The sequence below is a fragment of the Miniopterus schreibersii genome, assembly GCF_964146895.1.
Source record: "Miniopterus schreibersii genome assembly, chromosome: 5".
Taxonomy (NCBI): domain Eukaryota; kingdom Metazoa; phylum Chordata; class Mammalia; order Chiroptera; family Miniopteridae; genus Miniopterus; species Miniopterus schreibersii.
The window spans coordinates 36,828,862-36,843,729 of NC_138106.1; the positions used below are offsets into that span (position 1 = coordinate 36,828,862).

Below are 14,868 nucleotides of genomic sequence, written 5' to 3' on the forward strand. Positions count from 1 at the left end.
AGGTACTCGTGGTGGAATAAAAGAGGATAGTGCACAGGAGTTTTCCAGAAAATGCTATTAAACAGACTTGCGCTCACATGGATCTTCTGCTGAAGCACTAAGGTCTGGAAGCTTAAAACAGATCAGGAGTGATTACTGTGCACTCCTGAGCCAGGACACAACTCTCCTTTCCTCGCTGCGTTGGCATTAATAGGGACTTTTATTTATTTCTGTAAAATGTGAAGCCACATTGTCGGGTTCCTAAAGCTTTTAGTCAGACCCTGCCTGGGTGGCCTGGGTTGGAGATGGGAAGCCAGGGATCAAGGTCCAGCCAGCTTTGCACTGAGACCTTTGGAGTAAAAAGTAGGCCCGAGAAGTCCAAGTTGCAAGCAAGAGGGTTCAGCGCGAAGTTGGCATAGGCAGCCCGGGTTCGAGTCCAGCTCGCCTACTTCGTAGCCAGGTCTGCCTCTCAGCCTCAGTTTCCTTCCCAGGGAAATGGGCACGGGAATTCTGTTCGAAGATTAGCCAAGATAACCTATGCAAGACCCTGGCCTAAGACGTCGTTCAGTTATTTCTCAGAAAGCAGGGGAGAGTCCGAGCCTTCCCAGCGGGCAGGAGGGCACGGCCTTGAGGTCCCCCGTCGCGAGGCTCCCCGAGCCCGTTACCTGATTGGGTTGAACGGCGGGTTTCGGAGGCGAACCAGCGCCAGCCAGGACTGCAGCTGCGAGTACTCGGCCATGTTCCCTCCGCGCCCGCGCAGCCTCCGCCTCCAGCGGCAGTCGGCGCCCAGACCCGCGCGGCGGACCCCGCGAGGAGGGGCGCCCTGGGCCAATGCGCGGCCGACACCGCCCCCGCCGCCGCTCCCGCCGCCGCCCGGCCCCCGGCGCGGCCCCGCCCCTTTCCCCACCCGGGCCCTGGCTCTGCGGGCGCGCGTCCTCTCTCTTCACTGGCCCCGCGCTGGCTCTCATCACTGAGGACGCTGGAAAGTGCATGCAATTGCCGGCAAGTCGAGGCTTGCAAGCTCCTGGCGCCCTTGGAGGAGTCGGACATAAGTCATTTCTCATCTGGCTCCCGAGTTTCAGTTCAACAGCGAACTTTCTGCCTTGCGGCCCCCTCCCACCCCGCCTAGCCTGCCCCTTAGGCAAACATACGTAAAATTTAAAGTTACGAGGCGCTCACCCTCAGGCTCCTGCAAGTGCTGACCCTGCCTTGCTCCTCAACATCACAGCGCCCCCTGGGTTCCTGTCATCCCTCATCTACCCCTCCTGTTCGGTGTGAGTCTGTGGGACAAGGGGGAGCTGATACCGTGCTGATCCATGTTTTGCTGTCTGTGCAAATAATAAACTGCCCGAGTCTATTCTGGGCTCCGATGGGCCCAATCTAAGTGTGGCAGCCAATTTAGCAGGCCCTACCATGCTGCTGCTTACAAACTGTTGACAGTCTCTTGATCGTTGTGATGAGTTGTCATATTCTCAGACTGTCTTCTCATTCAATTTGTCTCAATAAGTGCTGCTTAACTGGGTGCTGGTGCTCTTGGCTAATGTACTTCCACATGATTTGCATGCTACTGCTTTTGCTTGTTAAAATGTCATTTTTATTGCTGTCATTGGGTTGCAATTCACAAATATAGATCAGTTGATCAGAAGTGGTTCGTTTACCCTTAAAAGAAAAATAAGGCCCTGGGCGGGTAGCTCAGTTGGTTAGAGCATAGTCTGGATAGGCCAAGGTTGTGGGCTTGATTCCTGGTCAGGGCACATACAAGAATCAACCAGTGAATGCAAAAATAAATGGAACAGCAAATCAATGTTTCACTCTGTCTCTCTCCTCCAGCCACCCACCCCCGCCTCCCCCTTTCTCTTCCTTCCTCTCTCTCTCTCTAAATCAATCAATAAATAATTTTAAAAAAATAAAAAGAAAGAATGAAAATATAGAAATCTCGTGCTAGAACATGCAAATATGTAATCACACTAAGAACAGAGATGGCTACCTAAACTTGACTTTTGCTGCATCAGTGATCTATTAGCCCTGGGACCCAGGGTATTGTGCTGTAACTTTATTTGATAGTGGCACGAAGCTATCAGAGATGACTTTCTGATAAACCAATCAGGTTTTTCTGAAACAAACACAAAATATTGCTTTCCAGCTGGAGTGATAACATCTCTCATAGGCTCTCCTTCCCCTTTCACTATGGGATACAAATGGACACAAGGCCCCAGGGGAGAATATAGCTAGACACAGAACCCTGACTTCCCAAGTGATTTTGGGGAGGAGAGGTGCCCCACTGACTGGAACCAACATGGACTGCTACAGGAAAAAGAAAGAAATTTTTGTTAAAGAATTTCAATCTGTGCTAACTAATACAGTGAAGAAATGAGCAGTGAGTAAACTCTTCCACAGTGAAGTTGGCTGACATTTGAGGAGAAAAGCTGCTCACATAAGTGTTGAAATAAAAGATGGGATATAAACAATTTCTTCGCTATACCAAGATTAGCAGTAATGACAATTTCTGTAATTTCAAGCGACTTGCTCAAGTGCTGAGCCTTGGAGATACATACACTCACATACACACATGTATATTCAGTATCTTATGATGAAGGTAAGCCATCAGGATTCCTAATGAAGACCCAACTGGGTGGCTCAGTTGGTGAGAGTGTCATCCTGCACACCAAAAGTTTGCTGGTTCCATTCCCAGTCAAGGCACATCTTCAGTTGGAGAGTGTGTAGGAGGCAACTGATAGATGTTTCTCTCTCACATCTATGTTTATCTCTCTCTTTCTCTCTCTGTCCCCCTCTCCCTTCCTCTCTCTCTGAAAATCAATAAACATATCCTCGGGTAAGGATTAAAATTTAAAAAAAGACCCAACTGTCGTAAAATGACCCAGTCACCTTGATTTTCTTCACTGGTTGAAATAAGTCCTGAGAACTTTCAGCTCTCTGATTCTACTTCTATTATACATTAAGTCTCCCTTTAATAGGACGGTCTTTCTCCCTGGCCTGTGTTGCTCAGTGGTTAGAGCATTGGCCTGTGCACTGCAGGGTTGTGGGTCCGATTCCTGGTCCCAGCCGGGTTGAGTGCAGGAGGCAACCTATCGATGTATCTTTCTGTCTCTCTCTGTATCTCTTTCTCTCCCCCACTCCCTCCTTCTCTTCCACTATCTCTAAAAACCAATGGGAAAATATCCTTGGGTGAGGAGGAACTCCCCCACAAAGTTGCACCTTGTCATGGGCAGTGCCTTTAGGTTTACCAGTTCATAGATCTTTGTGTTTACCTTCAGGAACTGCTTGGATCAGTAACTTATTCCTGTCTGGCGAGTTAAAAATTGAAGGTTGGGTTCATACTTAATCCCTCATTTCTGGGTAAATATAAGAAGTTTGCCAGGGGAGAGGGGGCTACTGTGTGTGCAATGAACCCAGCAGTGACCACACAGGTTGTTCTAATTGTTAACCTAAAAATAAAAGGTCTTTTCAAGTAAGAGTCAACAAGCATTTATTTGAAATAGAAAACAATAGCTTTTGGGGGAATCACTGACTCAGGCAGAAACCCAAATAATGTTTCAATTAGAAGACAAAGGCAAGTATTTATGAAATAGGAAAGGGGAACATTTACGTCAATAAAAGGATAGCATTTCTGTTGGTGCAGAAAAGCTAACATAGTAAATATTTTTTTTAATCCTCACCTGAGGATATTTTTGCCATTGCTTTTCAGGGAAAGGACGAGAGAGAGAGAGAGAGAGAGAGAGAGAGAGAGAGAGAAACATCCATGTGTCTAGAGAGACACGATTGGTTGCCTCCACACGCATCCTGACCAGAGCCTACAACCGAGGTATGTACCCTTGGCCAGAATCAAACTCAGGACCTTTCAGTCTGCGGGCCTACGCTCTAACCACTGAGCCAAACAGGCTAGGGCAATATTTAAATATTGTTAAATATTTCTTGTTATGTTTGCAAACAGTTCTTTGAGACGCAATGTTGATTTAGGCCCAGTCCAAAGGTTAGTTTGCCCTGTTTTAACATCCCAAAGGGTTAAGGCCTAAGATGTACAAGGCAGTTCCTCTGGATGGTAGCTCTGGCTCCATTTTAAAGTGGCTACATTTATATTATTTTAAACAAAATGATCATCAGAATTGTGTATCTGCTAGTTACACTGCTCTTGCAACTTCTGGACTGGGATTTTCCTACTCTTTGTTTACTTGAGAGTGAAGGTCTTGACGGTGGATCTGCTTTTACCTTATTAACACCTTGAGACAGATTTGGGAGGTGGGGACTGGTGGTGAGCATTTTCAGACTCCACTTCTGGCCCTAGCCCTGCCACTAATTGTATGACTTTTAGTCTGTTGCTTCTCTGGACCTAATTTTCTTTACTTGTAACATCAATAGGTTAGCTAAATGATTAACTCTGAAGTTCTTTTCAGTTCTAACATTCTTTGAATTTTTTGTTGTTCTAAGGATAAATCCTTAGCTAAGCTGTTCCCCTGTTTTTTCCTGGATTGTCTTTCTTCTGTCCATAATTTATTAAGTATCTCCATGTTTTTTTAGGGCAGGGCCTGTGTTTTATTCATCTTTCCTCCAGTATTTAGCACAATAACCAAGCAGGTGATTTTAACTAAGGTTGAAGTTAGTTCCTATTTAGATACCACCTTTGTCTGGAGAAGCTCATAATTTAGAGTGGGAAAGTGCCAAGCATCATTAATTAATCATTTAAGTAAAAGCTGAGGATAGAAAGGATTACAGGAAAACTGGTTCTTGCCTTCCTTACTATTTACATGTTCCAACAGGGAACAAGAGAGTGCTTGCAATACTTAACACTCATTGAGCGCTTTCATTGTGCCTTCGCTTTCCACGTGTTATGTCTCAAGTAATACACACACCAACCCAGTGTTCTACAGTAGTATTATCTGTTTCACACTTGAGGAAACAGGAACAGAGAGGTTAAGTAACTTGCCTACGTAACACAGCTACAGCTGACAGGCAGATTGGAAACTAGGCTGCACAACCGCAGAGCCCGTGCTCCATTGGGCAGAAGAATCGGAAAAATCAGAAAAATCACAAGAACAATCTTGTGATTTCTCCGAAGGGGACTGACGAGTTTGGAGGAGTGATGAGTTCAAGGTATAGAAGGAGCAGAGGCAAGTGTCTACAGGAGAGAAAGCTGCAGAAGTTGGCAAAGAAGTTTGAAAAATAAAAAGGCACTTCTCCGAGTTGAATTACACAGCCGGCGATTAGGTAAGCAGGTGGAAAAGAACCGGTAAACAAGATCTAGAGAGAGCCCGGATCCCGGGGAGCCCAGGAACAGGTCGGAAATGACATCAATAGAGGGGTTGGATGCTCAGCGGGAGCGCGGGGACCCGGGGCAACCGGCCGGAAGTGAGGCGCAGGAAGTCCCGCCCCGAAGGCGGTGCCTGGGTGTGGAGGGCGTCGCGATGGGCGGGGAGGAGCTTCTTCGGTCTTCCTCGAACCCTGGATTCCGGACAGGTAACCTGCTGGCCGAACCTGGACCCGGGCAAGGGTGGGAGTCAGGATTGGTGGCCCAGTGTGCTCGGGGCCCCACGCTGGTGCCTGGGGAGGTGGAGCTCATGTTAGGGGGTGGCTGAGGGAAAGGCTCCTTGGCGTGGGACTCCGCGGGGTGATGGGGCTCCGGGGAACTTTGGGGACGGGGTCATGAGGTCATGAGGGCCCAGGTCGTCTAGGAAATACCGACGGGCTGAGACTCCGAGGAATCGGTCATCGCTGGGCTCGCGGGCCCCGGAGCACTGGCGCTCGGGGATGGAGAGATGGAGCGTGGGCGCTCAGAGGAGCTGACCTAGAGTGCGTTTTCCGCCCGCACGGACTCCCAGTGCTGTCATGCTAGCAGGGGACAGGCTTCGTCTTTTCATCTCTTCGTCCTGGACAGTGCTTTGCCACTACTGGGCATTCTTTAGATGCTGTCGAACATGAGCTGAGGGGCGCGCGAAGCTAACTCGGCCTCAGCGGGCGGTGGGGGTGGAGAGGCGAACCTTCTGCCGAATGTCAGTGCCCCCACCTCCGAATGGAGAAGTGACTCCAGCGTAGTTTGTGGACCAGTGGTTTATGAGGGTGCCGGTGTAGTAGACATTCCGGACATTGTTTTGTGGTTACTGAAATTTAGAAATGTGTCTTCATATTTTTCTCTGGTGTGGGTAGAGAAGATAAGGCGATTAGTTTGGCTTCTTTCAGGTTCGTTCACTTGTCTGGAAAGAACTTCTAGGTGAAGGATACCGGGGAGGAGTTGGGCATCAAATGATAAGGTGCAGGTGTAGCACTGAGCTGCTCATTTGTGTCCTAAGTGCTTTCTTTTCATAAATATGAACTCACTTTCCTTTTCCTTAACGTTTTCTTTCTTATATTGGGGTACGTCTTATATTTGAGATGTAGATGAGAATTATTTCATAACAAAGATGAAAATAGTAACTTATAAAAATCCAGTCAGAGGTTTCATCTGGTGTTTTCACATAAGGTTAACTTCTTCCACACAGTTGTAGGAAGCCTCCAAAAGAATAAGTCCCAGAAGATTAAAATGTATTAAATGTGATAAAGAGTGGGAATAGATCTAAAGAACAAATACTATAACCAGATTGTTTTTGGTTGTCAGGCTGTGTAATGGGATCTGGGCATGAATCACTATGTAGATGCAGTCGCATGAGGTGATAATAGCTCCTTGGAGGTTCTGGAATCTTATCATTAGATTGGATATAATGGAATAGGAAAATCTGAATTTATGGCTTTTTTAAAAATTGTTTTTGTTTTTCTTTTTTACAAAGAAGAAACTAGTAGCATTTTTATATTTAAAAATTCTAAGATGTTCTTAAAAACAGGTTTGGAAAAAACAAAAAGTAGGCATGTAAATAAATATTGCAGTCATTTAAATCTAAAAAGTTTGCCTGCCTTTCAAAACTTGTTTTCGTAATGTCTGGAAAGTGTTGGTATCCAAATCACCCCCATCATTTTATGCTCTTGCTTTGGTGTCAGCTTTTACAATGCATATAAATATGGTATAAAGTAAGGTTTTGAGATCCTCTAGATTTACATTAATATTAATGTCTTAAAAATAAAGTCTAATTTTGCTACCTCAATCTGCTGTTCATTTTGCACATCTAAATGTCTGTATTCATAATAGTAACTATTATAACTATTATTCATAATAAATTGGTATCCAAGTGGTAACTTAGGTGTGTGCATTGACATTCTTGAGGTTTTCAGTTTTGCAGAACACTGACATCCATGGACTCTAACATGGACTTCATTTAAAGAAATCCACGGACCATTAATGGACAAAAACATGAGTCATTTTGTATTGTGGCATTCAAATCCTAGCACTTTGGGAAAGGTAAGTTATTGACTGTTTTATGTTAGATGACAGAATAGCCCTGGATTAACTAGGAAATTGTAGGATTGTGATTGAAAAATATAGGCTGAATCTCTTTAAGTTATGTTTTAATATGGACCTTCCGAAGAGGTGTGTTCTGTGTTTATGAAGCAGTCATTACTATTTCCCTATATATTATTACTACTACTACTCTTCTTCCTTCTTTCCTTTTGTTTTTTTCCTTTTTGAGAGCTCCTTTCAACACTTTAGAGTCTGGTAGAGCCTTTCAACCTATGGATACCCTGTGGGAGTGGGGCATCAAAAATAGTCATTTAGCCCCACTGGCATGGCTCCCCGATTGAGCATCAACCTATGATCCAGGAGATCGAGGTTTGATTCCTGGTCAGGCATATGCCCCGGTTGCCGGCTTGACCCCCAGTAGGGGGCGTGCAGGAGGCAGCCAGTCAATGAGGACTCTCTCATCATTGATGTTTCTCTCTCTCCCTCTCCCTTCCTCTCTCTGAAATCAATAAAGATATATATATATATTTTTTAAATAATCATTTAAATCATCTTACATCCAACTTTGGCTCTATAATAATATAGGTCTCAAATCTTCTAGCCAATTTTATGCCTTAGGTTGAATCAAGAAAAGAGGCCCCAAAATGTCTTTTTTTCTTTATCATCCTGTCTTATTACTGCTATTTTCTTTTTCTTTTTTCTCCTTTGTTGTTCTTTTCAGAAATCTCTTAGATAATTCATTCTCCAGGCCTTTTATCTTTCTATCCCAGGGGGTAAAATTTCTCTCTTTTTTCTCTTTTACCTTTCCTAGGTAAAATAGGAGTTTGTTAATTTTGAAAACTTTAACTTCTAACTTTGTGATAATGTTTGGCAACTTTTAATCACTAAGCATTAAACTTGTGGTTTTCTTGATCTCCTTGTAGATATACTGGCTTCTTATTTAGAAATTGTTCAATTCTAAAATCAGACATTAATTCCAGAAATTCATCTTTTGGATATATTTGCACTTGCACACAAAAAATTTGTGTATAACGATATTCATCATCATATTTTAAATTTAAAAAAAAACTAGAAATAGCCTAAGCATCCTCCACCAAGGTCTGATTAAATAAATGCCTTCATACAATGTAGGAAGCAGATCCGTAGGTGGAAATATGGAAAAATCTCTGTGAGATACATTGTTAACTGAGAAAAGCAATATAGAACTGTACGTATAGTTCTCATGTGTGTTTTTAAAAGCATACATTTATATATACATGCAAAATTTCTTTAAATCTATGTAATACACTATTATGATATGTATCCACATATATGATTAACATAGGTATTCCTGGGGAATGAGACTACAGGGCTAGAGTAGCAAGAAGACTCATTTTTCTGTATACTCTTTTTGGTGGGTTACATTTGTTTTTTTCTTACTGTGAACATGAATTTTTTTTTTTTTATAATACTAAGAGACAAACCAACAACAAAGTTTTAGGCTAATTTCATAATTAGGGGAGCCTGTTACTATTCCTTATGACTTTTGTCCTTATAATTACTTGTATTAGTCAGAGGAATGGGTTTGCACAAGTGAGTTAAGTTTTTTTTATAGGGCTGCATGTAAAGTTTGGTGATATTACAATAGGTTTTTAACCTTGACATTAGATTATTACTGTTAATAAGAATTTGATGGACTAAGTGCTTAGTGCTGCCTAATTCAATAGTTATATAGTTTATAGCATGTTGCCGATTTCATGAGGTGATATGACTGATACTTTTGTTTGCAAGCTAGGTTTGTATTGCATTGGCAAGGCTCTTCTGAGCCTCTCATTTTTACTGAATAGGATGGACTTTATTTTATTTGAATTGCTATTTAGGGACTCTACTCTTTAAACAAATCTTAGTTATTGTTTCACTTTGTTTAGATTTTTAGAAATGGCCTAAGGCATTTCAAAGAATGGCTTGTTCTCTCTGTTAGTAAAATCAGTAAACTGGAAAGATAATTTAGATGTATCTGGATAGTCTTATTCTGTACTGACGGTATTACAGTGGTACCTCGGTTTTCAAATATAATCCATTCCAGAAGACCGTGTGACTTCTGAAATGTTCGAAACCCAAGGGATCAACAGCCCACAGCTAGGCCTCAGGATCTTGAACTCAGCATAAGCTATGTGGCATGTTCGACTTCTGAGGCGTGTTCGAAAACCGAAAGACTTTACTCTGGGTTTACGTTTGTAAACCAAAATGTTCGTCAGCAGAGATGTTCGAAAACTGAGGTGCCACTGTACTTTGAATTGGCTGATTATTTGCTTTGGGACTTAGCAAAAATTGCTGGTGACTTTCACTTCACTAGCCATCTTTGTCTTTCCACACTTCCACTGTGGGAAATTTGGAATAATAGTAATAGGTAAGTATAATGAGTTATACAAGAAGTTTAAAGATATGGTAATATTTGTTTAATTAGTACAGGAATTTTATTTGAGACCTGCTTGAGAATGAGCTACCCATATGATACCACTGATTGTGCAACTTGTTAAAATCAAAACAAAGGCCACTAATCTAGGGGCTGCGTCATGATTAATGGAATAGAACAGGTTATGGTTTGTCAGGCGTTTTATACCATAGTTTGGCAGAGTATTTTGTTTATAACCATTGCTGTTAAATGATGCTTTGTTTCTTGAGATTCTTGAGTTTAATCACAACTAGCCACAAAGTGAAAATCATTGGGCAGGATGCCTAGAGTAGGACTCCTTATTCTTGCTAAGAGAATGGGTAGCGATGAATTGAATTCAAGGGTTGATTGTGTTTTTCTGAGTCAAGGTAACTATGGTAAAGATAACATAGAAAGGAGACGAATATGAACATAAAACTTACATGTAGATAACATAAATTTGGGGAAGATACATGTATATATACGTCTATGATACATGTGTGTATCTGTGCACATAGATATATAATACATTATGTATATAAAACATGTATATAAATTATTTTACATGTATAATATTAAAATTTTTTTCTGGAAAACAAAAAATTCTAGGAAGATACTCAGTTAATCCAAGAGGAAAAAAAAGTTAGAATTTTTAAGGCCTCAGAGCTGCGCCTGTCATAGGCTAACTTCATGACTCTGAGAGCACTCGTGTTGTATGTTGTATGCTTTAGGATCATTATAGGATTTAAGTGATGGGAAGGTAGACAAAAGCCGGAGAGTGAGAAAATTAAAATTTAGCAATGTGTTATGGTTAAGGGTGTCTTTTAAGATTCTGTTTTGTCGTATTTTGGGGAGAGAGGGACAAGAAGGGAGAACTCAAAAATTTATTGCTGTTCAATTTGAATTTGAGCTATGTCCGTAAGTCTTTCCTAACATTCCAGTTGTGTATGACCAAGATGGTTAACTAGATCTATTAACCTACAAAACATGAATGTCCAAAAATTGGTTTCATTGTTAGATATACCTTGAAGGAAAAGAGAATTGGTTTAATCATTTTTGTGACTAGATGAAAGAACAACTGTGATGATCTAGATTGAGGGGACTGGGACTATTTTGTTCAGGAAATAGAAGATTTTAGAAAAGTTGGAGAAACTTCCTAGGAAGTGCATTTGTTTCTGTTGAGGCCAAATTAATTCTGAGAGAAGGTGTAGAACTAGTCAACAGTGGAGCAGGGTCAGTAGGGTTGCTTAAGCAGGGTTTGAACATCAGGAATGTTGCAGAGGGGATTTCTCATTGTGTGGGAGATTGTACTAGATTAATATGAAAGTCCCTTTCAAATCTTACTTAACTGGTATCTAACTCCACAATGTATTAGAAGCAGCAGATTGTTAGTGTGCCAAGCGCTCCTATTAGATGCAGGCTCATTGACAAGCAAGGGCAAGAAGAAAATCAGAAAGCAGACTAACTAATTTTAAGATTGTAGTAACCCGGGCTCATTTGATTAGATGAAAACAGCTCTATGTTAATGGATATTCAAAATGATAAGCTTGACTGAACTTAAATAAGTTGAGTATTTTCTATTTAAGAAGAATACCAAATTTTAGAAAGATATCTTTAGCATGTCCCATAACAAAAGGCAGATGTTTGGCATTTGGAGGGGCTGCATTTTAGGGTAGAAAGAGCATGGATTCTAGAGTAGGAAAGACAAGTTTGAATCTGGCCTCCAGTATCTACTAGGTGTTCTGTTAATTAAGTTTATTATTCACTCCAAGCTTCAATCTCATCTGGAAAATAGGAATTTACTGAAGAGTAAAGACAATGTATGTACAAGGTTTGCCTATATTAGGTGATAAATAAATAATAGCTATTATTATTTCATTATTACCATAAAGCTTACTCTCCCGTGAGTGTTTTAACTGTGCAGGTAACCCATGTCTACTTTATAAAAGTTAGCATATTTCTGTATGTCTGTGTGTCTGTGTGTGTGTATATATATATATAGAGAGAGAGAGAGAAATATTAGGATATATATTACCAAAAAGATAAAAGGAGTAATGTCACTCATCATCTTCTGCCACTGTTACTATTTAGTGGCATGCTTTATTTGAAAACTGCTTTGACATTCCTGTAGGATGGCACTTCTGAGAAGTGACTGTTGAATCTGAGTCTACATTACTACTGTAGGGAAACTTAAATTAGTCACTACACATTCAAATCAGAAAATAGGCAGTGCTGGCCTGGCTGGCATGGCTCAGCGGTTGAGCATTGACCTAGGATCCAGGAGATCAGGGTTCAATTCCCAGTCAGGGAACATGCTTGGGTTGCAGGCTGGATCCCCAGTAGGCAGCGTGCAGCCTGCAGGGGGCAGCAGATCAATGACACTCTCATCATTGATGTTTCTCTCTCCCTCTCCCTTCCTTTCTCTGAAATCAATAAAGACATATTTAACAAGTTAAAAAAAATTTTTTTAAAGCAAATATGCAGTGAAAGATTGTCACAGGAAATGATGCTGATTTATAGGAAGCCTCAGTCCTTGCAAATTTTCTTATGTTAAAATCAATTTTGTAGATTCTGAGTTTGAGTCCTGACTCCACTATATTCTAGCTAGGTAAACTACCTGAATATCTTAACTTCTCTGTGCCTCAGTTTTTTCATCTATAAATTGGGAATAATAGTGGTATCTAATTCATGGGATCACTGTGAGGACTAAATGAACTTATATAAAGTGCATAGAACTGTGCCTCACACAAAGTACAGACTCAGTAAATATTACTTGCTATTTTTATTATTAATTTTTTAAAGCTTAATGTTTTCTTGGGGGGAAAAGTCAGGTTTATAGGAGCACATAAATTAAAAAGAAGCAAGTTAGAAATAGCACAAAAGTAGTCAGTAAGATTTATGATATGTAATTCACTTGAAACTGCAGAGTGGTCTGAATTTTTTCATTCTAAGGCTTTGTTACTTTTTCCTCTCTGTTTAAGTATTTTCAAACCATAATATTCCCAGTTCAATTTCTTTACCCCATGAAATCAACTTCATTTTATGCCATCTCTTCCAACAAATATTTTGGCCGTGCTTTCAAAGATTAAAAGCCCTTTAAAACAATCAGTTGTCACGGATAGTGATGAAAGAGATTCAGGAAATTATCATTAAATCAGTTTATCTTACTACAGCCCAAGGTGGTTCGGCAAGAACTTTAAATTCTGTTTCGATTTAAAGTGAAGAATATTAATCAAAGAAATAAGTCAATGGGCATATTAAGCTATTCTGTACACTATATTTTTTTAAAAATCTGTTTCCTTTTTCTTTATTTCTTTTTGGTTTTCTCTTTTTGTTCTTTCAGCATGGTATCTAGTGTTCTGATTAATTACTGGCCAAAGAATTATAGCTTTTCAAAATCCTTTAAACAGTTTTATTAGACTTGCTAGTAGAATTTTTGTGTGTGTGTTTTGTTTTGTTTTGTTTTAAAGCATCCAGTACACGTTTTTGAAGACCCTGGGGCCTGCCACCATTACGCATGCAAGATTTGAGTTTCAGTAACTTCATCAAGACTCAGATCCTCTTCAGAAGCCTCAAGTCTCATCTGCATTAAAGCTCTCCATTGAACTCTGTCACAAAAGTAAAAGCTCAAAGGGACTAAAATCCATTAATACATTTCATTTTATACCCTTTTCTCTGGTCTTGCCAATTTCCTTCACCTTAGGGTCTTTCATATTGCTTTTGTTCCTTTAGACTAGAGCCAAGGAAACAGTGCTTCCCAAAAGGATATATATCCTGTGGCCATAAGTTTTCATGGGTAGAGAAGCATAAACTTGGCAGGATATGCTTAGAATCATACCTCTTGTTGTGTCCAAACACTTGAGTCAACAATAAGAAAAGGAGGGTGAAGTACTAAAAATACTTGAGGTCAGGTTATACTCTGAGGCTGCGTGGTGTAGAGAAAAGAGCCTCAGCCTAAAAGTTGGTGGTTCGTACTCTCTGCCTCGTCCCAGATATTTGATAACCAGGAAAGTCACTTACCCACTCTGAGCCTTAACTTCATCTGTAAAGTAAATCTGATATTTTCCCTGCCTACCTCACAGGGTTGTTGTGAGGATCAAATGAAGTAATATACATAAAAAGGACTTTTTTAGATGAAATGTGCAGTACAGGCATAGCTGCAAGTCATCCCCTCCGTTTTGGAGCCTGGGAAGGTAGGTGATTTAAGCTTATTGAAGGTACCATGTCCAGGCCAGATACATGGTAACAAGGCTATGGCAATTTTTATTTTCTCTGAGTACATAGAGTACTTTTATGGACTAAGTCCAAGGAGGAGGACTGTAAGTTTCCCTAAAATGACAGGTTAGCAGTGATAATGCTCTAGAACTGTTATGTGCTGTAACATATTTGTGGTTTGCAAAGTTTGTTACTAAGTTATGACCTACTTTTTTTTTTTAAATGAAAGAACAGAGCAGAATATTTCACAAGGCATCCCACCTGGTAAGAGTCAATATTGTTTTAGTTGTATATGTGTGTGCATGTGTGTGTTTTGTACTTGGTTATTAAATAAATTTCATTTTTCTTATGAGTTGCAGTTGCTGTTCTAGGAGTATCATTTTAGTATCATCTAATGTCTTTCTTCACATTTGGATTCCTAGGAGTCTGTTTCTTTTCACTTCATACTGCTTGTACCAAAAGAATTAACAGTTAATATCAGTTTGAACTTTTGGTCTAATTAATGAAATCTTTTTTTAAAATTTCAGAGTACAGAGAAAGCCTCAATGTCTTCTGGGTCTTTTATTTAACATTCTAATACCATTTACTCTGACACCCAGACTGTTAATAATGTTTAAAGTTGGTTGAACCTCATATAAGCAGAAACACTATATGAAAAGTTTTTTCTTTAAAAAATTGTTTATTTTTATTTTTCTGGCCTAATGGCAAACAAAAGACTTCCACTTAGCTTAACATGGTTTGAGGATTCCCTGGAAGATAGGCTGTGGAGGACTGAGTTCCTATGAGTAGGAGCCCGATGGTCTAGAAAATGCCATTTTTTTCCTTTGGCTAACTAAATTTATCTTTAATGATTAAAAATAAATAAGTCACGGACATTAGCTTATTCAACTGTTTCTCTAAAAACAGATATCCACCTTTT

General features: G+C 40.4%; 1 protein-coding gene and 1 long non-coding RNA gene across 3 annotated transcripts in view; one reads left to right on the forward strand and one right to left on the reverse strand.

Annotated features, from left to right (window-relative positions):
* EHHADH (enoyl-CoA hydratase and 3-hydroxyacyl CoA dehydrogenase) overlaps window positions 1–806 on the reverse strand; it is a 33,004-nt gene extending 32,198 nt beyond the window's left edge. The window contains exon 1 of one of the 2 annotated variants that reach the window (XM_081137912.1): window positions 645–806. In XM_081137912.1, coding sequence (XP_080994038.1) covers window positions 645–718 — 74 coding nt within the window. In that variant the 5' untranslated portion in view covers window positions 719–806. The remainder of the gene's footprint in view (window positions 1–644) is intronic. The other variant, XM_081137913.1, reaches the window with a different exon arrangement.
* A 4,553-nt stretch (window positions 807–5,359) lies between these two features.
* LOC308558158 lies at window positions 5,360–14,304 on the forward strand. The gene is made up of 3 exons (XR_013998964.1): window positions 5,360–5,451; window positions 7,195–7,321; window positions 13,205–14,304. It is a non-coding gene; the product is annotated as an uncharacterized lncRNA (long non-coding RNA).
* The last annotated feature ends 564 nt before the right edge of the window (window positions 14,305–14,868 follow it).